General features: G+C 47.8%; 1 protein-coding gene across 1 annotated transcript; it reads left to right on the top strand.

The window, feature by feature from the left end:
• Positions 1-2515: 2515 nt before the first annotated feature.
• RTRAF (RNA transcription, translation and transport factor) lies at positions 2516-25331 on the top strand. Its single transcript, XM_073638478.1, has 8 exons — positions 2516-2680; positions 20350-20474; positions 20837-20936; positions 21542-21616; positions 22406-22494; positions 23576-23644; positions 24211-24259; positions 25091-25331. Exons 1-8 carry the CDS (start codon positions 2620-2622, stop codon positions 25243-25245), a joined length of 723 nt encoding a protein of 240 aa, XP_073494579.1. The 5' UTR covers positions 2516-2619; the 3' UTR covers positions 25246-25331.
• The last annotated feature ends 620 nt before the right edge of the window (positions 25332-25951 follow it).

Below are 25951 nucleotides of genomic sequence, written 5' to 3'. Positions count from 1 at the left end.
CGACCTGATTCCTTGTTTTATTCTGTCACATAACAGAACAGTATTTGGGCTACCTTCACTCCTCCCATTGAAGAATACTACGCCGAGCCTCCGGCTGATAACAGGGAGCAATAGATTGCTTTGAACACAGGCGGTGAACCTCCACTGACATTGTAAAGCTATTCACAAAACTTCCCTATAATTACTCATCCAATCACACAGAACAGATCGCTGCCCTTCTCAACATGTTTTCCTGAAATACTCTGTGCTGCTGGGAAACCCTCACAAATGCCCTAAACACTATCAATAAAAAGGAAAGCACATTTCTAATATTCTCTGCTTGCAGCAATTGTAAAGGAGAATCCTTATTCAAGCCTACGTCTTCTCACAGCTGAGGGTTTGTCACAACAGCTAAGGAAACTATTACAATGTATCAGTGGATGTAAAATGTAGCAGGCTGCGGTGTAGATTGCCTGAGTCTAGACTGGATGTAATTGTAGCAAACCCTCAGCTGTGGAAGCGTTACATCTATGTGGGTTTTCAGGATGTAAACAGAAAATTCTGTAAATTAGATTTTACACTGATTTATCAAAATATTGGAAAAGCAAGAAGCAATAAATGTCAGAAAGGTGGACGTTTATGGGACATCTCTGTATCACACCCATCCCATTCCCCGAGTCCTAGAACTCACTAGGACGGGTGCCACTGATAAATATGGAGAGACGGAGCGAGTTCGTACAGGCACAGGTAAGGGCAATGTAAAGGGCTTGGCTAGATTTTGAAAACTATAATAAAATGTCTGCTTTCTTCCAGAAACAGCGCCACCCCTGTCACAAGGCTGTGTGTGGTATTGCAACTCAGTCATATTTTTCAAAACCAGAAACAACAAATAGATATGAGATAGATAGGTAGATAGTTGTGGCTCTGTTCGTAGATGAAAGCAGTGTTTTCTAGATTGTGTGCAACCTCTGAAAAGTATTTTTATATACTATGAGGGTAAGTGGTCATTTTGTTTTTTTTTAGGTTTTGGGGGGAAAAACTCTGCAAATGCTTCTCAATGGCTCTACTCAGTTTCTGCTTCAAAAACTCGGCAAAAAGACTAAGTGTGCCCCCAAGCCTAATAAGGTTTTCCCATTTTGAAAACCCGTAGTCTCTTGGCTGCTGTTTCTTTGTTTTTATAAAAAAAAAAGCTCTGCCTTACTCCCCTCCCCGGGTCCACGCTGAGTCTCGGCTGCTGCTCCCAGTGTCTGTAACTGTCTGCAGCGCTGATGTTACATCGATGGTAAAATTGGAAACATAGATCAAAAGTGGATGAAAATCAGGTCCAGCGGCTGGACGAAAATCTGTTGGATTTTGCATTTCCTCCAGCCTGCTGCATTGAATAACCTGCAGTAAAGCGCCCCCTGTTGGCAGAGAAGCAGAAATGCATGTAGAAATTCCAAAATATTGTAGGGAATCTAGTCTTAGTATTAGGCCACCTTCACACGTTCAGTATTCGGTCAGTATTTTACATCAGTATTTATAAGCCATAACCAGAAGTGGTACAATCAAAGGAAAATTATAATAGAAACTCGTCATCACTTCTGTATTTATCACCTACTCCTGATTTTGGCTTATAAATACTGATGTAAAATACTGACCAAATACTGAACGTGTGAACATGGCCTTAAAGGGATTGTCCACAACTTGGATAATCTCTTCTTAAAGGCACGTGTCCCCCGAGGATAATAAAACAAGGCTTATTCTCTCCTCCCGCAGCGGCACGGTGTTTCCTGTATCTGTGTGATGTTGTTATGCCTCGTGAGGGCTGCAGCCAATCAGCGGCCAATAGTGGGCCACCGGCGCTTACACCTCCCGCTGATTGGTGACACTTGACTTCCCGCGTGTTGAGGTGGGATTAATGAAGATATCCCTTTGGTAATAAAATATTAATTTCAGACTTTATAAATATCATTTCCGTCTGCTGGACAATCCCTTTAACATTCATGTATTTTTATTTTAATATTAATTGCCTAAAAAAGGGAGAAAATCCTTTGTTGCCTATAGCAACCAATCACAGTGCAGCTTTTTACTCTGAAATCTCCTTTTGAAAACTGAAATCTGCACTGTGATTGGTTGCTATGGGAAACAATAGCAGTATTGCTTTCATACTTTAAAACTATGCTCCATTTCTGGCAGCATGTATTCTAGAGGGCGCATTGGTTTCCAATGCTGATGACTGGAGATAACGATTCCGTTGACCGTTATGGTTTCCAAGAGCCTGGCAAAAAAAACATCAAGTAAAATGGAAGCTTTGGTCTCGCTAAACCACACCTCCTGTATAAGCGTGTCAGAGCGGCACGACGTTACCATAAAGCATTGCCAACACGCTATAAAGACTTTTCCGTTTTGTGATTGGTCAGACGCTTCCCCCCTTCACAGTCGTTGATTGGTTTTTCAAGTTCTATGCTGTGATTGGTTAATATGTTAATTACATGACTCGCTCTGATTGGCTGGGGCAACGCTCGTAATTCGCTGTTATTGGACAGAGAGTCTCATCGGGAATATAATTGGACGAGCAATGCGGCTGCGCAGTGACGGCTTGCGGAAAGCTGTCTTAGCATTGTTGCGCTGCAGTGAATCTCCGGGTGATCAGACATCATGTTCCGAAGGAAACTGCAAGCGCTGGATTACCACAACCCCGGCGGCTTCAACTGCAAAGGTGATGGGGGCGAGTGTGAGGTTAGGGGGCTGCGCTTCCTCGGCTGTGTCTCCCGAGCCCCGCAGACTTTGATGTTGTGAGGGTTAACCAGCGCCTGCCGGCCCCGTGTCCGCTCCTGATTACAGGGGTCTGTTCCTCCTCAGCCCCCTCAGTGTGTAAACCGCCAACACCTGTCAGTGTCATACACAGTGCTGTGCTGTAGGGGGCTGTACTGGGCTCGGAGTGCCATACTGTCCATTGGGGGAGCGTACTGGGGATGGAGTGCCGTACTGTACATTCGGGGCGTACTGGGAATGGAGCGCCGTACTGTATATTTGGGGGGTCGTACTGGTGATGGAGCGTTGTTCTGGGGATGGAGCGCCGTAGTGGGGATGGAGCGCTGTACTGTACATTTGGGGGAGCGTACTGGGGATGGAGCTCCGTACTGTACATTTGGGGGAGCGTACTGGGGATGGAGTGCCGTACTGTACATGGGGGGGGGGGGGGGGGGGTGCATACTGGGGGTTGTACTGTACATTGGGGGGTTGTACTGGGGATGGAGCGCCGTACTGTACATTTGGGGGAGCTTACTGGGGATGGAGCTCCGTACTGTACATTTGGGGAGCATACTGCTGATGGAGTGCTGTACTGTACATGGGGGGGGGGGGGGGGGGTTGTTCTGGGGATGGAGCGCCGTACTGTACATTTGGGGGTTGTAGTGGGGATGGAGCGCTGTACTGTACATTGGGGGAGCATACTGGGGATGGAGCACCGTACTGTACATGGGGGTTGTACTGTACACTTGGTGGGTTGTACTGGGGATGGAGCGCCGTACTGTACATTGGGGGGGTTGTACGGTACATTTGGGAAGCGTACTAGGGATGGAGCTCCATACTGTACATGGGTGGGGTCGTACTGGATGTGGTACTGTACATTGGGGAGTTGTACTGGGGAAGTGTACTGTACATGGGGGGGGGGGGCGCATACTGTGGATGGAGCGCCTTACTGTACATCGGGGGTTGTACTGGGGATGGAGCGTCGTACTCTACACTGGGGATGGAGTACTGTACATTTGGGGGGGTTGTACTGGGGATGTAGCGCCGTACTGCACATCGGGGGAGCGTACTGGGGATGGAGCTGCGTACTGTACATTTGGGGGGTTGTACTGGGGATGGAGCACCATACTGTACATTGGGGGGGTTGTACTGTACATTTGGGGGTTGTAGTGGGGATGGAGCGCTGTACTGTACATTTGGGGAGCGTACTGCTGGAGTACTGTACATGGGGGGGGTGCGTACTGGGGGTTGTACTGTACATTGGGGGAGCGTACTGGGGATGGAGTGCCGTACTGTACATTGGGGGAGCGTACTGGGGATGGAGCGCCGTACTGTACATGGGGGTTGTACTGTACACTTGGTGGGTTGTACTGGGGATGGAGCGCCGTACTGTACACTTGGGGAGGCATACTGTGGATGGAGTGCCGTACTTTACATTTGGGGGAGCGTACTGGGGATGGAGCGCCGTACTGTACATTGGGGGCGTACTGTACATTGGGGGGTTGTACAGTACATTTGGGAAGCGTACTGGGGATGGAGCGCCATACTGTACATGGGGGGGGGGGGGGGCGTACTGGGGATGTGGTACTTTGGGGGGTTGTACTGGGGATGGAGCACTGTCCATTGGGGGAACGTACTGGGGATGGAGTGCCGTACTGTACATTCGGGGCGTACTGGGGATGGAGCGCCGTACTGTACATTTGGGGGAGCTTACTGGGGATGGAGCTCCGTACTGTACATTTGGGGAGCATACTGCTGATGGAGTGCTGTACATGGGGGGGGGGGGGGGGGGGGGGGGTGCGTACTGGGGGTTGTACTGGGGATGGAGCGCCGTACTGTATATTTGGGGGGTCGTACTGGTGATGGAGCGCTGTACTGTACATTGGGGGGGTTGTACTGGGGATGGAGCGCCGTACTGTACATGGGGGTTGTACTGTACACTTGGTGGGTTGTACTGGGGATGGAGCGCCGTACTGTACATTTGGGGGAGCGTACTGGGGATGGAGTGCTGTACTGTACATGGGGGGGTGCATACTGGGGGTTGTACTGTACATTGGGGGGTTGTACGGGGGATGGAGTGCCGTACTGTATATTTGGGGGGTCATACTGGGGATGGAGCGCTGTACTGTACATGGGGGGGGTTGTTCTGGGGATGGAGCGCCGTACTGTACATTTGGGGGTTGTAGTGGGGATGGAGCGCTGTACTGTACATTGGGGGGGTTGTACTGGAGATGGAGCGCCGTACTGTACATTGGGGGAGCATACTGGGATGGAGCGCCGTACTGTACATGGGGGTTGTACTGTACACTTGGTGGGTTGTACTGGGGATGGAGCGCCGTACTGTACATTGGGGGGTTGTACGGTACATTTGGGAAGCGTACTGGGGATGGAGCGCCATACTGTACATGGGGGGCGTACTGGGGATGTGGTACTTTACATTGGGGGGCGTACTGTACATTTGGGGATGGAGTGCCGTACTGTACATTGGGGGGGTTGTACTGTACACTTGGTGGGTTGTACTGGGGATGGAGCGCCATACTGTACATTTGGGGGAGCGTACTGGGGATGGAGTGCCGTACTGTACATTGGGGGCTTACTGGGTATGGAGCGCTTTACTGTACATTGGGGGGGGTTGTACTGTATAGAGGGCGTACTGTATATTGGGGGCTGTACTGGGGATGGAGCGCCATACTGTACATTGGGGGTTGTACTGGGGATGGAGCGCTGTACTGTACATTGGGGGGTTTGTAGTGGGGATGGAGCGCTGTACTGTACATTGGGGGAGCGTACTGGGGATGGAGCGCCGTACTGTACATTTGGGGAGCGTACTGCTGATGGAGTGCCGTACTGTACATGGGGGGGGGGGGGGGGGTGCATACTGGGGGTTGTACTGTACATTGGGGGGTTGTACTGGGGATGGAGCGCCGTACTGTATATTTGGGGGGGTCATACTGGGGATGGAGTACTGTACATTGGGGGGGGGTTGTAGTGGGGATAGAGCGCTGTACTGTACATTGGGGGGGTTGTAGTGGGGATAGAGCGCTGTACTGTACATTGGGGGGGGTTGTACTGGGGATGGAGCGCTGTACTGTACATTGGGGGGGGGGTTGTACTGGGGATGGAGCGCCGTACTGTACATGGGGGTTGTACTGTGGATGGAGCGCCGTACTGTACATTTGGGGGAGCGTACTGGGGATGGAGCGCTGTACTGTACATTGGGGGAGTGTACTGGGGATGGAGTGCTGTACTGTACATGGGGGCGTACTGTACATTGGGGGGTTGTAGTGGGGATGGAGCGCCGTACTGTACATTGGGGGCTTACTGGGTATGGAGCGCTTTACTGTACATTGGGGGGGTTGTACTGTATAGAGGGCGTACTGTATATTGGGGGCTGTACTGGGGATGGAGCGCCATACTGTACATTGGGGGTTGTACTGGGGATGGAGCGCTGTACTGTACATTGGGGGGTTTGTAGTGGGGATGGAGCGCTGTACTGTACATTGGGGGAGCGTACTGGGGATGGAGCGCCGTACTGTACATTTGGGGAGCGTACTGCTGATGGAGTGCCGTACTGTACATGGGGGGGGGGGGTGCATACTGGGGGTTGTACTGTACATTGGGGGGTTGTACTGGGGATGGAGCGCCGTACTGTATATTTGGGGGGGTCATACTGGGGATGGAGTACTGTACATTGGGGGGGTTGTAGTGGGGATAGAGCGCTGTACTGTACATTGGGGGGGGTTGTAGTGGGGATAGAGCGCTGTACTGTACATTGGGGGGGTTGTAGTGGGGATAGAGCGCTGTACTGTACATTGGGGGGGGTTGTACTGGGGATGGAGCGCTGTACTGTACATTGGGGGGGGGTTGTACTGGGGATGGAGCGCCGTACTGTACATGGGGGTTGTACTGTGGATGGAGCGCCGTACTGTACATTGGGGGGGTTGTACGGTATATTTGGGAAGCGTACTGGGGATGGAGCGCCATACTGTACATGGGGGGGCGTACTGGGGATGTGGTACTTTACATTTTGGGGGCGTACTGTACATTGGGGGGTTTATTGGGGATGGAGCACTGTACATGGGGGAGCGTACTGGGGATGGAGCACTGTCCTGTACATTGGGGGGCATACTGGGGATGGAGCGCCGTACTGGGTATGGAGTACTGTACATTGGGGGAGCGTACTGGGGATGGAGTGCCGTACTGTACATTTGGGGGAGCTTACTGGGGATGGAGCTCCGTACTGTACATTTGGGGGGTTATACTGGGGATGGAGCGCTGTACTGTACATTGGGGGGTTGTACTGTACATGGGGGCGTACTGTACATTGGGGGGGTTGTAGTGGGGATGGAGCGCCGTACTGGGGATGGAGCGCTGTACTGTACATTCGGGGGGTTGTACTGGGGATGGAGAATCATAGAATCATAGAATGGTAGAGTTGGAAGGGACCTCCTGGGTCATCTGGTCCAACCCCCTGCTCAAAGCAGGATTCACTAGATCATCTCAGACATGTCTGTCCAGCCTCTGTTTGAAGACGTCCATTGAAGGGGAACTCACCACCTCTCGTGGCAGCCTGTTCCACTCATTAATCACCCTAACTGTCAAAAAGTTTTTTCTAATATCTAATCTGTGTCTCCTCCCATTTAGTTTCATCCCATTGCTTCTAGTCTTTCCTTGTGCAAATGAGAATAAAGATGATCCTTCTACAATGTGACAGCCCTTGACATATTTGTAGACAGCTATTAAGTCTCCTCTCAGTCTTCTTTTTTGCAAGCTAAACATTCCCAAATCCTGCAACCGTTCCTCATAGGACATGGTTTGCAGACCAGTCACCATTCTGGTCGCTCTTCTCTGAACTTGCTCCAGTTTGTCGATGTCTTTTTTAAAATGTGGTGCCCAAAACTGTACACAGTATTCCAGATGAGGTCTGACCAAAGAGGAGTAAAGACCGATAATGACTTCACGTGATCTAGACTGTATGCTTCTGTTAATACATCCCAGAATTGTATTTGCCTTTTTTGCTGCTGCATCACACTGTTGACTCATGTTCAGTCTATGATCTATTAGTATACCTAAGTCTTTTTCACATGTACTGCTGCTTGGCTCTATTCCTCCCATTCTGTATATGCTTTTTTCATTTTTATTGCCCAGATGTAGTACTTTGCATTTTTCCCTGTTAAAAACCATTCTGTTGGTTGCTGCCCACTGCTCCAGTTTATTTAGGTCTTTTTGAATCCTCTCTCTCTCTTCTCTAGTATTAGCTATCCCTCCTAGCTTTGTGTCATCAGCAAATTTAATCAGTTTACCCTCAATTCCTTCATCTAAATCATTGATGAAGATGTTGAACAATACAGGTCCCAGGACGGAGCCCTGTGGTACCCCACTTGAGACATTCATCCAGCTGGATGTGAAGCCATTTACAACCACCCTTTGAGTCCGATCACTAAGCCAGTTATGAATCCACCTAACAGTTGCCTGGTCCATTGCATACTTGGTCATTTTTTCAATAAGGATGATGTGAGATACTTTGTCAAATGCTTTGCTGAAGTCAAGATATACTATATCTACAGCATTTCCCTGATCCACCCAGTCAGTGATTCTGTCATAGAAGGAAATTAAGTTAGTCTGACATGACTTGTTAGTTACAAACCCATGCTGACTCTGGTTAATCACTTCATTCTTATCCATGTACTTACATACATGTTTAATAATTTGTTCAAAGATCCTTCCTGGTATAGAAGTCAGACTCACCGGCCTATAGTTCCCTGGGTCCACCTTCTTCCCCTTTTTGAAGATAGGAACAACATTTGCTCTTCTCCAGTCTTCTGGGACTTCTCCTGTTCTCCAAGAATTTTCAAAGATTATGGAGAGTGGTTCTAAAATTTCTTCTACAATCTCCTTCAGTACTCTGGGGTGTAATTCATCTGGACCTGGAGACTTGAACTCATTTATGTTAGCTAAATATTCCCTCACAATCTTTCTGTTTACTGATAACTTGGATTCCTCTATTCCTTTAAAAGGACAGTGAAGATCAGTTGATGTTACATTTTCTTTCTGAGAGAAAAGAGATGCAAAATAGGAATTAAAAAGTTCGGCCTTCTCAACATCCTCTCTTACCATTTCTCCATTTTCATCCTGTAAAAATCCTATAGCATCTTTGACTTTTCTTTTACTTTTGACATACCCCCAAAATCCTTTTTTATTGCTTTTGACATCTCTTGCAAGCCTTAATTCATTGTCAGCTTTAGCTAACCTGATACGTGCCCTGCAGGATCTGCAGACTGCATTATAATCTTCTTTAGATATGCCTCCCTCTTTCCATTTAATAAACATTTTTCTTTCTTTTTAGCATGTGTTTAAGTTCTGTGTTCATCCATCCTGGTTTCCTTAAATGCTTCCCATTCTTCCTACTTTTCGGGATTGTTAACGATTGTGCTTTGAGAATCTCATTTTTAAAAATTTCCCATCCTTCCTGGACATTTTTGTCCTTAAGGACATCCAGCCATTGGATCCCTCCTATTCTCTTTCTGAGTCTCTTAAAATCTGCCTTTCTAAAATCTAACCTTGAAGTTTGAGTCTTCACATGTCTTCCTCCTCTAGTTATCCAAAATTCTATAATAGCATGATCGCTGCCTCCTAGGGTCCCAGCCACCTTTACCTCCTCAACCATTTCCTCCCTGTTTATAAGGATTAGATCCAAAGTAGCAGATCCCCTTGTTTTCTCCCCTACCTTTTGGAAGATAAAGTTGTCAGCAAGAGAGGATAAGAATTTGCTTGACCTGTTAGTTTTACTTGAGAGAGATTCCCAACAAATGTCTGGATAGTTGAAATCTCCCATGACCACTACGTCATATTTTTTGGAGAACTTGGTCATTTGATACATAAAGAGTTCATCCATATCTTCAGCTTGCCCAGGTGGCCTGTAGTAAATGCCTACAATGGTGTCCTTTCCGTTGTTCTCTCCTTGTATTCTTACCCAAACAGTTTCCACAGAACTCCCAGTCTCTGAAGCTTCAATCTCTGTGCAGATATACGCTTTTCTAACATACAATGCGACACCTCCTCCTCGTTTATCAAGTCTGTTTCTTGCAAATAAGTTGTATCCTTTTAGCCTTTTATTCCAATCATGTGTATCGTCCCACCAAGTTTCAGTGATTCCAATGACATCATATTCCTTTTCCTGCATTAGTAGTTCCAATTCTCCTTGTTTGTTGCCCATGCTTTGTGCATTTGTATAAAAACATTTTAGTTTGTGATTGGTTTCTCTTCCTCCCATATTTTTATTATTTAGATTTTTTTGTCTTTGTTCTTCTTTTCCACTTCCAGTAGCAGAGATCTCAATAGTATTTGTCAGCTGTATGGCTTTTTCTGGCCTTTTGTTTCCCTTCCCACATTGTTCTAGTTTAAAGCTCTTCTGATGAGTGTAGCAAGGCGACTTCCAAATACATGTTTTCCAGTCTTCGTAAGGTGCACCCCATCTCTAGCAAGTAGTCCATCGTATAGGTAATTCATTCCGTGATCCAGAAATCCAAATCCTTGTTGACGGCACCATCGACGTAGCCAGTTGTTCACCTGTAGAATCTTATTCCACCTCATTGTTCCATGGCCATCCACTGGGAGGATGGATGAGAAGACCACCTGCGCTCCCAATTCTTTCACTTTCTTGCCTAAGTCTTCAAAGTCACTGCAGATGGTTTCCAGGTCCTTTCTTGCGGTGTCATTTGTCCCCACATGTATTAGCAGGAATGGGTAGTGATCTGTAGGTCTGAAGAGTCTTGATATCCTGTCAGACACATCTTTAATTTTTGCTCCTGGAAGACAGCACATTTCTCTTGAGGTTATGTCTGGTCTGCAGATAGCGGCCTCTGTTCCTCTTAACAGGGAATCCCCCATGACCACCACTCTGTTTTTTCTTCACAACATTCTTCTTTCTCCATCCAGGAGGATTCTGAGGGCTTACAAGGTTATTCATTGCTGGCAAAGTCTTATCTTGCTGTATTTCTTCATGGTTCTCCTGTGTGAGAGCCTGGTACTGGTTCCTGAGCAGTATGGGTGCTGACTGCCTCTCGATCCTCCTGCTTCTGTGGGTCACATGCTTCCATTCCTCTGTTTCGTCAGGTGCAGTTCGAATTTCTTCTCTTTCTGAATCATGAAGAGATAATTCTGCTCTGTCTAAGAACTCTTCACCTTCCTTAATGATTTTCAAGGTAGTTAACCTCTCTTCTAGATTTCGCAACTTTTCCTCCAACAGGGACACAAGCTTGCATTTCTGGCACGTGAAGTCTGGCTTTTCCACTGGCAAGTCTGTGAACATGTAGCAGGATATGCAGCTCACCAAATGGCTCCTGGACTCTTCCATGTTCTTATTGTTAATGTTCTGAAAACAGTGAAAAAAGCTTAAAAAAAAAAGATTCAAAATGCGCGCGGCGGTAGGCGCGCGGTTTACCGATGTCCTCTTTTCAGCTCCAACAGCCAAAATCCAGTGTTCTTTGAGCTTGCGGAGACTCTTCACTTACCCCAAAATGCAGTGGGAATATGCAAATTATCTCCTCAGGACTCCTCCCCTGGTTTACCTATGTCCTCTTTTCAGCTCCAACAGCCAAAATCCAGTGTTCTTTGAGCTCGCGGAGACTCTTCACTTACCCCAAAATGCAGTATGAATATGCAAATTATCTCCTCAGGACTCCTCCCCTGTACATTGGGGGAGCGTACTGGGGATGGAGCGCCGTACTGTACTTTGGGGGAGCGTACTGGGGACGGGGTGCCATACTGTACATTGGGGGGGTTGTACTTGGGGATGGAGCACTGTACAGTGGGGGGCGTACTGGGTATGGAGCGCTGTACTGTACATTGGGGGGGGTACTGGCCACGGAGTGCCGTACTGTACATTGGGGGGGGGGGTACTGGGCACAGAGCGCCGTCCTGTACATTGGGGGGTACTGGGCACGGAGCGCCGTACTGTACATTGGGAAGGGGGGGGGGGGTACTGGGCACGGAGCGCCGTACTGTACATTGGGGGTGGGGGCGTACTGGGCACTTCAATAAACGTAGACTTGTTTTACACACAGATCTGTGCTCAGTGAGTGCCCCCTGCTGAGCGAGAACCCTACATGCCACACATTCATTCCTACTCTGAAGGTGTCAAAGGTCATAAGTTTATATTCCTAAACTTTCTCTGAGATTTGAAATTACCTTTTAATACCTATAATTTCGTGTCTGTGATGTTGTGATCAGGGAAACAAAAATGCTTGGCTACTGGTAGGTCTTCCTTTTTTTTTTTATTTATTTTTTTTATTTTTATTGTGTGATGATGAGAATTCATCCTTGTTCTAAGTTTAATCTGGTTCTCAATTGTTCTTGGATGGTAGCCCTGATTCAAAAAGGTCTTTCTGCGGCCACCAAGGTGTTTCTCTATCCATAGGGTTGGAACATACTGATTGTATTTGATGGCTGTGGACAATAGTTGTTGTTTTTTTTTTTTTTTTTTTTTGTGGTTTGGATGGAAACTGTCCCATTTAAGGTATGTTGGACAGTCGATTCGCTTCCAGTACAGGGATGTCTCTATTTCATTGTTCTGTAGCTTGATGATGGTGTCCAAAAAGTTAATTTCAGTACAGGATTATTTGAGTGTTAGGTTGATGGTGGGATGAAATAGATTAAAGTGTTGATGGAACGTCTTCAGCTGTTACTCAGACCCCGTCAAGATGATTAAAATATCGTCAATGTAACGGTAGTAGGCCCGAGGCCTGATGGGACATGAGGACAAAAAGTCACTTTCCAGGACGTCCCTCCTGACAGCACACCAGGAGGCAGTCCTTCATGTCCGACTAGGGGCAGGAACACATGAGAGGTTAAAGGCCCCTCCCCACCCTCCATCGCTAGTGGTTTTCCTGTCCCTAGTCGGACAGGCACATGAGAGGGCACAGCAGCGCTGAAAGCATAGGAGCAGCCCAGGGGACGGAGGGGTTGCCATACCTTTCTCCTCCCACTGTCAAGACAGGCTGCCGGTTGAAACCCGTCCTGGTCCGTCAGCCAGCCCTGTGGAGCGGAGCTCCTGGAAGGCGCCGCTTCCCTCCTCGGAGGGCTCTGGGTGCGCTGCCTCTGCCGGCCGGCGCACTTCCGGTGACGCGGCTGCGGCGTGCATTCCACCCTGGAACGCACTTCCGGTTAGGAGGTCAGCAGGAAGGAGAAGCCTGGGGAAGATGGCGGCAAAGACGGCAGACAGGTAAAATCTGTCCATGTGTGTCTGTCTGTTAGGCACTGCACCTATAGTGAGCTATGGAGGGTAGCCCCGCGCAGCACACGGATTCCAAGGCCATCTCCCTGGGTCACGTAAGGGAGCATCTATAGGGCCCCTTTTTGTCGCTGAAGCTATTGTGATTTATCCTGACAAACTGCCTGTGTCTGATACTGTCCATAGGATAAAGGGACCCCAAAGGGATCAGTTCCTAAGAAGAGGTCTAGGCGATGCCCAACTTGTAATACCAGGCTTCTGGACACATATAACAAACAGCTGTGCAAGGACTGTATAGCAAAAGTTATGGCGGAGGAGCAGGCCACATTCAGAGCCGAAGTAAAGGCCAGTCCCAGGAGCTGGATTTTGATTTACCTTGTGGTCAGCGGGAGGAGAATAAAAGATACCTCTTCTCCTCGGCTGACACAGAGGAGCTATTACAGGCGGTACTTAATACTATGAACATTGAACAGCCGCAGGTAGCTCAGTACATCCAGGATCAAATGTTTAGTGGGCTACAGGCAAGGAAAAGTAGATGTTTTCCAGTTAATAAGCACATCAGATCCATGATTCTGGAAGAATGGAAAAACGCAGAAAAGCGTTTATCAATCCCGGGGGAGTTTAGGTCCCGTCTTCCCTTTTGAAACGGAAGAGTCCAGAATCTGGGAAGAGGTGCCAAAGATCGACGTACCAGTAGCCCGAGTTTCCAAGAAGACAACAATCCCCTTTTTAGGATGCGAGTCTAAATGATCTGATGGACAAAAAAGTGGATGGTCTACTTAAGAAAGCCTGGGAGGCTTCAGCTGCAATCATCAAGACCAATATTGTGGCCACGTCCGTGGCCAGATCAGCAGGCTTATGGTTGGAGGACCTGGAAGCCAAACTGAGACAGAGTGGTTCCAGGGAGGATATAGCCGAGGCTTTATACATGGTCAGGATGGCAGTAAATTTCATGGCAGATGCGTCAGCAGAATCGGTCTGGTTCGCAGCAAGGAATGATGCGCTGTCGAATTCGGCCCGTAGGGCACTCTGGCTGAGGTCTTGGACAGGCGATATGCAGTCCAAAAACAAACTTTGTGCTATCCCATTTTCCGGCCTACAGGTTTTTGGACCTGTACTGGACCGCATTCTGCAGAAGGCGGCCGATAGTAAAGCGGGGTTTCCGGAGGGAAGACCTAGACGCCCCACCCAGTCCCAGAATTATAGAGGAAAGGGGAAAGAGGGTAGATGGAGCTTCCCGAAGGGTGGTAGAGGCCGCAGGGACTTGCCCTGGCCTAGTCTGAGACAGACGCGTCAATGACGCCGGACCAGTGGGGGGGGGGGGGGGGGGGGGGGCTGCAGCATTTCCCAGGAAGTTGGCAGAGAATAACCCAAAATCAGTGGATTTTACAACTTGTAGAACACGGATCCAAGATCGAGTTTTCTCAATTGCCCCCCCCCCCCCGACGACTTCAGATCACGGAAGCCAGTTCAACAGCGGCCCTCAGAAGGCTGGAAGTAGACATCAAGCAGCTCCTCGAGGACGGAGCAACAACACCGGTCTCTCGTTCAGAGAGATACAGGGGCCATTATTCCAGACTGTTCTCTATAAAAAAAACATCTGGAGAGTACAGGACAATTATAAACCTCAGACCCCTGAACCATTGGGTAAAGTACAAGAGGTTCAAAATGGAGTCAATAAAATCGGTGATATCTCTGGTACCCAAAGACGCGGTGATGTGTACCTTGGATTTGAAGCAGGCTATTACCATATTCCCATACACCCTTCAAGACATAGATGCCTCAGGTTTGCAACTAGAGGGAAAGGTGGCGTAAGCCACTATCAGTTCCAATGTCTTCCGTTCGGCCTGTCATCGGCACCCCGTATTTTCACCAAAATAGTGACGGAAGTAGTCTCCCTTCTAAGGAGAGAGCATAGTCATAATTCCCTACCTAGACGACTTTCTTCTAGTAGCAGATTCAGACGCGCAGTTAATTCTTCATCAGCGTCGGGTAATGCGAGTATTGTCAGACTTGGGGTGGGTTCTAAATTTAGGAAAATCAGACCTAGCTCCAAGCAACCAGAAGATATTCTTGGGAGTGCTATTAGATTCACATCGGGGCTTGTCCAGACTCCCTCAAAAGAAAGCTCGGGACATAGTAAAAAAAAATTCAGCTCCTTTCGCAGAAAGAGGGAAGTAATGGGCAGGGAAGCTATGAGTGTTCTGGGGACCATGACATCGTGCATCCCCTGTGTATAGTGGTGTCAGGCACATTCCAGAATTCTTCAGAAGGAAATCAGCTCCGCTTGGGACAAACGTCCGTCAGGCCTGGACAAAAAGATGCCCTTAACTCTAGACTTAAAAGGCTCCCTAGCCTGGTGGGTATCCCCTTTAAATCTGAGAACTGGAGTCCAGTGGATAGAATCCCCTTATATTACCGTTACCACGGACGCAAGCCAGTGGGGTTGGGGGGCCCATGTAGAGGGGGCTTGGTCTCAGGAGATTAGACGCCGGTCCTCAAACTACAGAGAGCTAAGAGCAGTCTGGGAGTCCCTACAGAGGTGTCAGTCGCTACTAGCAGGCAAACACGTAAGGATTCTCTCGGACAATTCCACCACGGTAGCCTTCCTTCAACATCAGGGAGGACCAAGACCTACATGGCTCCAGGCGATAGGAGCGGAAATTTTCGCTTGGGTAGAAAATACGGTTTCCTCCATCTCAGCTCTTCATCTCAGGGGCTCCCAAAATCAGGTGGCAGACTTCCTGAGCAGGTAAAGGATAGACCCATCAGAGTGGAAACTTCACCAAGCAGTCTTTCTTCAGTTAATAAAGAAATGGAGGACCCCTTCAATAGACCTTTTTGCCTCAAGGAAGAACGCGAAAACCCAAAAATTCTTTTCCAGGTGCCCAGAGGACAATCCAGCGGGGGTCGACGCGCTGTCCCAGACCTGGGATATGCCGCTAGCTTACGCTTTCCCTCCCATACCCTTAATACCAAGGATGCTACGGAAGATTCGGGAGGACGGGGCCACAGTGATCGCAGTGGTCCCCTTCTGGCCAAAAAGAAGCTGGTTCCCCCTCTTGATGGAGATGACAGCAGAAGATCACTTCCCTCTCCCGCTGCGACACTACCTTCTGTCACAGGGACCTCTGAAGCATCCTGCGGTGGAGTTGCTCCAGCTGTCGGCCTGGATCCTGAAATGTTGATCTTGAGGTCCAGGGGCCTCTCTGATAGGGTCATCACGACCCTTCAGGCAAGTAGAAAACCGGTGACAGCGGCCATTTATTGAAAGGTATGGAAGAGATCTGTTCGGTATACGGGAACGCAATAATAGACTCGGGCCCCACCAGTTCCAGAAGTCTTAGAATTTCTCCAGGCAGGGTATGACAGGGGAGTAAGCCCCAGCACGCTTAGGGTCCAGATTTTAGCCTTAAGTTCATGTTTAGCCAAGGGATAGTCTTAAGTATCTGTGGGTGTCCAGATTCTCGAAAGCAGTGGGTAGATTAAGGCCCTTTATAAGGGAAAAGGTGGCCCCGTGGGACTTAAATTTAGTGCTAGACGCCCTATGTAAAAGCCCCTTTGAACCCCTGCAGGATATTAGTATCAGGTCACTCTCAATTAAAACTGTGTTCTTGGTGGCCGTAACTTCGGCCAGTCGACTGGGGGAGATTCAGGACCTCTCGGTAGTATTCCCTTATATGCAGATTTTGGACGATCGCCTAATCCTTAGACTAAATCCTTCTTTTTTACCCAAGGTGGTGTCGGACTCCAACCTGAATAGGGAGATCATTTTGCCCGCCTTCTGCAATCAGCCAAGAAACCCAGGGGAACAGGGCTTCCACTCGGTGGATGTCAGGCGATCGGTTCTCCACTATTTAGACGACAGCAAAAGAATGGAGGAAAGACTCTAGTTTGTTTGTCCAGTTCTGGGGGAAGAACAAAGGAAAGACTGCATCAAAATTGACTTTGGCCAGATGGATCAAAGCTGCCATTTCCCATGCTTATGTTTCTAGTGGGATGTTAGTGCCAGAAGGCATAAGGGCCCACTCCACCCGATCCATTTCCACCTCATGGGCAGAAAGAGCAGGAGCTTCCTCAGAGCAGATATGTAATGCAGCCACCTGGTCAGGGTTGAATACATTTTGTAAGCATTATAGACTAAATTTGTTGTCCAATCAGCAGACAGCCTTTGGGAGGAAAGTACTCCAGGCTGTAGTCCCTCCCTAGGACCATTTAGTTGGCATTTCTCCTGGTGTGCTGTCAGGAGGGACGTCCTGGAAAAAGGGAATTGGTCCTACCGGTAACTGGGTTTCCAGGAGACCAGCCTGACAGCACCCTTATATTCCCTTCTCCTTTTTTGAGTTGCCAGAGCATGTGAGGATTTAACATGTATCGGTAGTTTCAATAAAACTGTGGTGCATCCATCCTGGTGTGGTACTTGGGAAAAACACTGGCGATGGAGGGTGGTGAGGGGCCTTTAACCTCTCGTGTGTTCCTACCCCTAGTCTGACATGAAGGACTACCTCCTGGTGTGCTGTCAGGCTGGACTCCTGGAAACCCAATTACCGGTAGGACTAATTCCCTTTTTCAAGCTTGGCCATGAAAAGATTTGCGTACTGTGGAGCCATTTTACTTCCCATCGCTGTAACAGTCTCCTGTAGATGTATGTTGTTATCAAATTCAAAGTAATTGTGGGTGAGGATTAATTTTGTAAGTTTGACCACAGAATCAGCTGAAGATTTTGCAGGCATTTAATCCATCCTGGTGTGGGATATTAGAGTACAAAGATTCCACATCCATGGTGGCCAGGATGGTTCCTTCTGGTAGAGAACCTATTGCCGCTAGTTTATTCGGTAGGTCTGTCATGTCCTGAATGTAGCTGGGTGTAATGTTTACCAGGGGTTTAAGAACACCCTCTACCCATCCAGAATTGCTTAGTAAGAGTGCCCACTAGTGTTGAGTGAGTATGTTCTATTAACCCTTTTTCCGAGTATGCTCGGCCGAGCTTCGAGTATTTACAGCTGCTCGGTGATATGGTTGAATCGCTGTCGTGTGCATGATTTGCAACTTCTAGATATTTCTCACATGTAATAAATCTGTCTATTACATGTGAGGAATGTGTAAGAAATAAAGTTGTCAAACAGTTGCAAATCATGCACACGGGAGCGATTCAACCATATCACTGAGCAGCTGTAAATACTCGGAGCTCGGCCCGAGCATACTCGGAACAGAACATACTTTCTCATCACTAGCGCCCACACATGAAATAATTGGTCTTCCTGGATTTCCAGATTTGTGGATCTTGGGAAGCATCAAGAATATTCTTGGCCTCTTACCAAATGTCCATCTGGGGGTCTGTATGTAAGGGAGACAGGGCAAAAACCTAGAACAAGGATGGATTCTCATTGCCACACAAGAAAAAAGAATAGATCTACCTGTGGCCAAACATTTTTGTTTTCTTGATCACAGCATTATGGACATGAAATTACTGGTATTAAAAGGTAATTTAAAATCCCAAACGTTTGTCTCTCTGAGAATATAAACTCCTGATGACCTTTGACACCTTCAGAGCAGGAATGAATGTGTGGCATGGATTTGTCATTCTACACCAACTAAGGAATGTGCTCCTCAAACCTGTGCGGTCATTACAACCCTGGACCAGACCTCAATCACCAGATAATAAAACTTTCACGCTCCTTATCTATGAACTATTCCAATATTTACGGTTTCTCTCATAGTAATACCTCTGCTTTACGTCAATTGTCTCATCTATTACTTATACACAGCAAGACACAGAAATAATCTATGTGACTCTTCAGATTTTGTGTTATACTAGCCTGATGAAGAGACCTGAGTAGTCTAGAAAGCTTGCAATTTGTTAGCCATTAAAAGGTAACTAAAAAGATGTTATCAACCACTGAGGAAACTGAAATCGAAATATTTTTCTGGTGAGCTTGGGAACTCCAAAGGCCTGGACGTCCACGAAAAGACAACAGTGGTTGATAATCGCAGAATCTTTTCCATGATAAAGAATCCCCCTTCATAACATCCTCACCCCCTTCCTCCCCCCCCCCCCCCCCCCAAGTGAAGAACACTCTCCAGAAAGTTGGTGTTTCAGTATCTAAGTCTACCATAAAGAAAAGACTTCATGAGAGCAAATAGAGAGGGTTTACCACAAGGTGCAAACCATTAATCAGCCTGAAAAATAGGCCGGCAAGATTAGACTTTGCCAGAAAAAACATCTATAGAAGTCTCCCAGTTCTGGAAAAGCAAAACTAAGATCAAACTGTATCAGAATGATGGGAAGAAGAAAGTCTGGAGAGGGCTTGGAACATCTCCTGATCCTCAGCACAGCACACCCTCTGTAACACATGGTGGAGGCGGTGTGATGGCGCGGGCATGCATGGCTTCCAATGGCACAGATGTAGCTGGATGAATCCTGTGTGTACAGGGCGATACTTTTCTGCTCAGATTCACAAAATGCAGCAAAGTTGATTGTCCATCTGTCCTGTGACCCAAAACATCCTGCGAAAGCAAAGTGGAATTTTCTGCATTGGCCGAGTCATCGCCAGATCTCAGCCCAGCGAGTCGCATTTCACAGGCTGAAGACAAAACTGACAGCAGAAAGACCCCCCAAACAAGAAACCACTGAAGTCACTACTGTAAAGGCGGCAAAGGGGGAAACCCAGCGATGGTGACGTCCATGGTCTCCAGAATTCAGGCCGTCATTGCTGCAGAGCATTCTCTACCATAAATAAAATTTAACTTTACAAAAGTAATAAAAAAAAAAAAGAACATTTATCCAATTACTTTTTGAGGTTTATAGAAAAATCGGAAATAACTAAGCGTTTCACAGGCTTTGTGTTCAACCTGAAAGTCTCCACTTCAATTGTTTCTACACTTGGTTGTTTCATTTTAAATGAAAAATAGTGGCCTGCAGAGCTGAAATCACGAATATTCGCTTACTGTCCAAATATTTCTGGACCTAACTGTGCTGTACTGTAGATGGGGACATGGAGTGCCGCACTGTTCTGTAGACGTGGGCTGATAAAATGGCTTATCAGTGCATGTGGTTGGTAATACTCGTGAATTACTTGCATCTCTAAAGAAATGGAAAATGAAGTCCATTCTCTGATTCATTTTCTCACGTTACAGAGAAATCCTGTCTTGCCACATGATGGCGCCATTCACCTGAGCTGACAAATGCCAGTACTTTATAGGGCGGCACGTGACACTACATGAAGATCGGCTCCTCTATTTAATGTGGCGCCTCTCAATGGACGCCTTTTGGGTAAATGGTAACAGGCACATAAAGGGACCACTCCAATGGCCCGACCGGCCTCTTTGCCCCCGTGGCTGCCGCCCGGCCTCTTTGCTCCTGTATCTTATACATTTACTGATTTCATCTCCTTTCTTCACAGATGAGACTGAATTCCGAAATTTCATTGTTTGGTTGGAAGATCAGAAAATCAGACACTACAAGATAGAAGACCGGGGAAATCTCAGAAATATACACAGCGGGGAATGGGCGAAACAGTACGAGCAGGTACGACGTGGCCTCCACCATGCTGGGGTTATGGCTTTGCATGTGCCATTGGACACAATAGTCGAGAGTGTTGTGGGCATGCTCTGTGACCTCTGCACGGGAGGAGGTGAGCTGTGACATTCCTCTATGGGTTTCCCTTCTCATCCTGACCTCCTGCCGTGCTTCTTTTGCATTGATTTATTCTAAACAGCAGTGTAAAGCACAGCGAGCTGTCAGGACTGGAGCTGTAGTGATTATGGGAGGTGGATTTTTGAACTGCCAATAGTGCCGAAAACACTGAAATGACTAAGAGGAATGGTCACTCCTGACTAGCGCCTCCTTGTGGACTCTTGGGTATGACACGCTCTGCTTCGCCCCCACAGTATTTAAAAGACGTCACGTGTCCCTTCAAAGTACAAGAGCGCCAAGAAGCCATAGACTGGCTGCTGGGCCTGGCTGTCCGCCTGGAGTATGGAGACAACGGTAAGTGACCAGGCGGGGAAAAAAAAAACAAAAAAAAAAAACTTTGGATTGACTGTCCGGTTGGTTAAATCATGGAATGTGAACCAAATTAGCTTGTTTGGTGTGACCGACCTGTAGCATCACAACTGCCTCAAGGCATCTGTTTTTGAAGGATGTCAGCAGGACGTTTGTTCCAATCATCTTGGAGAACTAACCACAGATCTTCTGTGGATGTTGCTTGTGCAAATTATTCTGTTACTTCATGTAATCCCACAAACTCTATGTTGAGATCCTAGTTAATGTGGGGGCCATATGGAGCCTTTCTGAAATTACATGAAGCGACAGGATTTGCACAGGCGTAGATCAGTGGTTTGTTCTCAAAGATGATTCGAACATCTAACCTTTTGAGTGCTTTTAAAAACTGTGCTCAAATGTACTGTAGCAGAATTGATGAAGGCACAGGGCGGTCACGCTAAATATCCAAATATTGTGGGCTATCTATATCTTTAAAAAATAAAAAAATTAGTCCAGTCAGTGATCATTTGTTAGTACTGAGGTGATCTGAATACTTATCACTGAGATATTATTTATTTTTTTGTGGCTTATTTTTTTTTTCCTATTTGCAGCGTCCAAGTACCAGAATGCAAAACCACTCAGTTCTGGAGTCCAGAAGCCGGCCGAACCCCTGATCAACCTGGACGGTAAGAAGCCGGAGTTGCGTATTAAAGATTTCCTGCATATTCCGTTTCATTACTCAGGTACCTCGGTTTATACGGTATATAATTTTACCACAAAAAAAAGTTGGAAAAATTATTGACTCGAGTATAAGCCTAGGGTGGTAAATGCAGCAGCTACTGGTAAATTTCCCCATCCTGGTATGCGTGGTGCCCCCTTATCCCACAATCCTGGTATGTATGGACCCATAACTGCACACACTAAAAAATAAACACTTTTAAACACCTCACTTCTGCTCCAGCGCTGCGTCCTGTTCTCCTGCTGCAGCTCATGTCAGCATCTGAGCAGTGCATGATGTCACAGGCATGCGCTCTCAAACGCTGATGTGAGCTGCTGACTTACTCACTTGTCTACACGCCGGGACTATGTGCTTGGAGAGCAGTGAATATGCACTCTCTTTAGTAGCAGGCACTGTCAGCAGGAGCTGCGGCTCCGCTCTCATCCGTCCCCGCTACTAAAGAGTGCATGGGAATGGAGAAGAGGGAATATTCATTTACTCAACTCTCTTTAGCAGCGGGCAAATGTGGTAGCTGCAGCAGCGGTTCTTGCGTGTGCTCCACCGCAACCCACTCCCACCCCCTTTCCCACTATCCACCAACGGAATATGTATATACCCGAGTGTAAGTTGAGGGGGGGGGGCTTTTTCAGCACAAAAAAAACTTGATGAAAAACTCGGCTTACACTCGAGTATATACGGTACTTAATTGGTAAATTTAGCAAATATCGAACTCCTAAAATATTTTTCCTCCTTTTAGTTAATAATCCAGACTTCAAAGCTGGTGTGATGGCTTTAGCAAACCTCCTCCAGATCCAGAGGCACGACGACTACCTGGTGATGCTGAAAGTGAGTACTGGGCCTGATGCCATTATACTCCTGATGAATCCTCCAGCGCTGCTGCTGCGATTGTTTTTTTTTCCGCACAGTAAGGAATCGCTGCCCTCGGCCGTCTCGTGCCATTAATCTGAGGCCAGAGATTGTCATGGGTGCGGCACAGTAAAGTTGTGACTGCAGGAGTGAGGAGGGTCTGCTCGTCTATAACGTGGCCTGCAGGAGTGAGGAGGGTCTGCTCGTCTATAACGTGGCCTGCAGGAGTGAGGAGGGTCTGCTCGTCTATAACGTGGCCTGCAGGAGTGAGGAGGGTCTGCTCGTCTATAACGTGGCCTGCAGGAGTGAGGAGGGTCTGCTCGTCTATAACGTGGCCTGCAGGAGTGAGGAGGGTCTGCTCGTCTATAACGTGGCCTGCAGGAGTGAGGAGGGTCTGCTCGTCTATAACGTGGCCTGCAGGAGTGAGGCGGGTCTGCTCGTCTATAACGTGGCCTGCAGGAGTGAGGAGGGTCTGCTCGTCTATAACGTGGCCTGCAGGAGTGAGGAGGGTCTGCTCGTCTATAACGTGGCCTGCAGGAGTGAGGCGGGTCTGCTCGTCTATAACGTGGCCTGCAGGAGTGAGGAGGGTCTGCTCGTCTATAACGTGGCCTGCAGGAGTGAGGAGGGTCTGCTCGTCTATAACGTGGCCTGCAGGAGTGAGGAGGGTCTGCTCGTCTATAACGTGGCCTGCAGGAGTGAGGAGGGTCTGCTCGTCTATAACGTGGCCTGCAGGAGTGAGGAGGGTCTGCTCGTCTATAACGTGGCCTGCAGGAGTGAGGAGGGTCTGCTCGTCTATAACGTGGCCTGCAGGAGTGAGGCGGGTCTGCTCGTCTATAACGTGGCCTGCAGGAGTGAGGAGGGTCTGCTCGTCTATAACGTGGCCTGCAGGAGTGAGGAGGGTCTGCTCGTCTATAACGTGGCCTGCAGGAGTGAGGAGGGTCTGCTCGTCTATAACGTGGCCTATTTCCCCAATAACGTGCAAGAAAGTCAGGGAGAGGTCTTCCCGTGCCCCCCCCCCCCCCCCGATTCTTTATTGTTTTGTCATTAATTTCTTCTTTAGGCCATAAGGATTCTTGTCCAGGAGCGATTATCTGCAGAAGCTGTGGCAAAATCCAACAGCTCAAAAGAGGTGAGCGATTGACTTTCTCTTATAAAAGCTGGTGGTTGAGGATTCATCTATAGGGGCTTGAAACTTAGGCCGGAGTTACAGGCACATTGTGCTTTCTGCTGTGTGTTTTAGTCCAATACTGTGTTTTGTGCAGCTCCTTCTCCCCCTCGCACCTCCCTTTCTCCCTCCTCTCCAGGTTTCTAGGGTAGTTTTCCATATGGGCTGATTTATAGGTCGTGGAGCGCTCTGTCACGTCTGCCCGACTTCCTGCAGGATTGCTGTCGCTCTTCTAAATAACTTTCCACCTGCTCGGTTCTGTATGTTGCACCTGATGTGAGCAGCAGAAGTTCAGTTTTCTCCATTTTCTTCCCCCTGAGCAGATCGGCACAAGTAGTGAATGCTGGTGCTGAACTGATGAAGGGGCTATAATAGCGGCTAGGGGGCACCTAAGTCACTGCTGGGGGGGGGGGGGGGCGTGGACTAAGGAGGTTGTTGGAGGGTCCTTAGTGCCGCTGGAATAACATCTGACTATGTACGGTGGAAACAGAACACTATTACAAATTTGATTGTGACTTTGGTCTTTGCAGGGTCTTCCGGTGGCGCTGGATAAACACACGCTGGGATTTGACACTGGAGGTGAATTTGCCAAATTTAAAATTTTGTTAGTACAAATAATTTAGGAACATGTAAGAAATAGTGAGAGGCCAATTATCCCATAGGAATATTGCAAAGTAAAGATCTGTATTCATAGTCCTTGAAATGACAAGTCTGCAAGATACAAAACACATTAGACTGCCTGACTTTTCACTATCCTGTCATGTGCGCCCCCCACCCTGCAATACTACAAATGTTAAACATGACAACGGGTCCTGACTTTTCCTCTATGTAACACAAAATGCAGATGTCGTTTCTGGGATTTTCAATACAGATCTCCAATTGCCGGGTCGTGCATAGATTTCAGAGGCGGACTGTGGTTGGTTCGAAAATGCATAGCGTGCCAAACCAACCGCAGACTGCCTTAGTCACAGGCTAACCTGCAATTCACTAGCCAAACAGATGTCTGCCATTCAGTATGACGAGGTGAGTGCCACCTATGGGGTCACTTTAAGTGGCACGTCAGTCTGTCTATAACTAATTGAGCCATGAGGAGCAAATACTATTGAACTGCGACGTCTCAACCAGCTGTGGATCTATTTGCTTCTGTGAAACTATAAAATTCAAAATCCCCAATTAAGTGCAAGTGTGTTAGGACTTGGGTTGGACGTGGCGCAGCGTGGGATCTGCTGCATAAGTGGCGTCTGATGCTTTGGGTGTGGGATCGGCAGGACCTGCGCAGGTGCTCTCCTCAGTCTGTGCCCAAAGTTCGTGTACACTCCATGTGTAAGGGTTTGTGACTGTGTGTATATATAGTGTAGGGTTCTTGCTGAAGCCTCCCTATATTCTGACCCCCTGCTTTTTGTTTCTCAGATGCGGTTTTAAACGACGCTGCCCGAATCCTGCGATTACTTCACGTTGAAGAACTGCGAGAACTTCAGACAAAGATCAACGAGGCCATTGTAGCCGTTCAGGCGATTATCGCTGATCCCAGGACCGACCACAGGCTGGGGAAAGTGGGGAGATGAGGAGAGCGGCGTATGATGGGTGTGCGCCTTCCTAGCATGCAGCCAGCTGTGATATGTGTGGAGGTAAAATAAAAGCCGTCCCCGCAGCTTCGTACCTTGTCTGTTGATTTCTATATCGGTGCTGGTTTTTGCACTATGGAGACCAATAAGTGGCGCAAACTATTAGTAATTGGCTCTAGGGGTCCGTACACCAGAGAAACTAAGACATGCAGGGTAAAATATGCCTCTGGATTTTCTGTGAGTCTCCAACCTCTGAGTATCGAACACAGAGGTTATGATTGTAACAGCTCCTCTAAGCATATACAATATAGTCCTGCACAGAGGATCTCCTACTAAATTGTATATGCTTAGAGGTTACACATTGTAATGGGGGGCCTCTGCCCTGGATTGCCTCCCTTCATAAATGTGGAAGCCATTGGCCGCTTTGTAGTTTTTCCTGCACAGCGGCAGCAGAATCATGACTGTGTCTTGTCTGAGATCAGCGATGGCAGAGGCGAGACCAGGGCCATGATGGCCGTACCCCTTACAGTTGTGATAAACGTGCTAATACTAATTTCTGCTCGAAACAAGCAGTGGAGCCCATTCATCAAACCAGACCACTTTCACTTATTGTGGCTTTTCTACATTAACAAAAGTTGAGAAACAAACAGTTTTAAACAGTTTACCCAGTTAATAGTATTTTTCCATTTTTTTTTTAATGACACTT

This window comes from Phyllobates terribilis, unplaced genomic scaffold, assembly GCF_046119375.1.
Source record: "Phyllobates terribilis strain yellow unplaced genomic scaffold, ASM4611937v1 Scaffold_7__3_contigs__length_470593459, whole genome shotgun sequence".
In the NCBI taxonomy this organism is placed as follows: domain Eukaryota; kingdom Metazoa; phylum Chordata; class Amphibia; order Anura; family Dendrobatidae; genus Phyllobates; species Phyllobates terribilis.
This window is presented reverse-complemented; position numbering and strand designations above follow the sequence as displayed.

What these genes read in the sequence shown, in the direction of transcription:
- RTRAF (XM_073638478.1), top strand. Translation starts at nt 2,620, where the DNA reads ATGTTCCGAAGGAAACTGCAAGCGCTGGATTACCACAACCCCGGCGGC. An exon ending in ACCCCTGATCAACCTGGACG is followed by an intron (nt 21,617 to 22,405) that starts GTAAGAAGCCGG and finishes TCCTCCTTTTAG; the next exon opens with TTAATAATCCAGACTTCAAA. An exon ending in GCTGGGATTTGACACTGGAG is followed by an intron (nt 24,260 to 25,090) that starts GTGAATTTGCCA and finishes TTTGTTTCTCAG; the next exon opens with ATGCGGTTTTAAACGACGCT.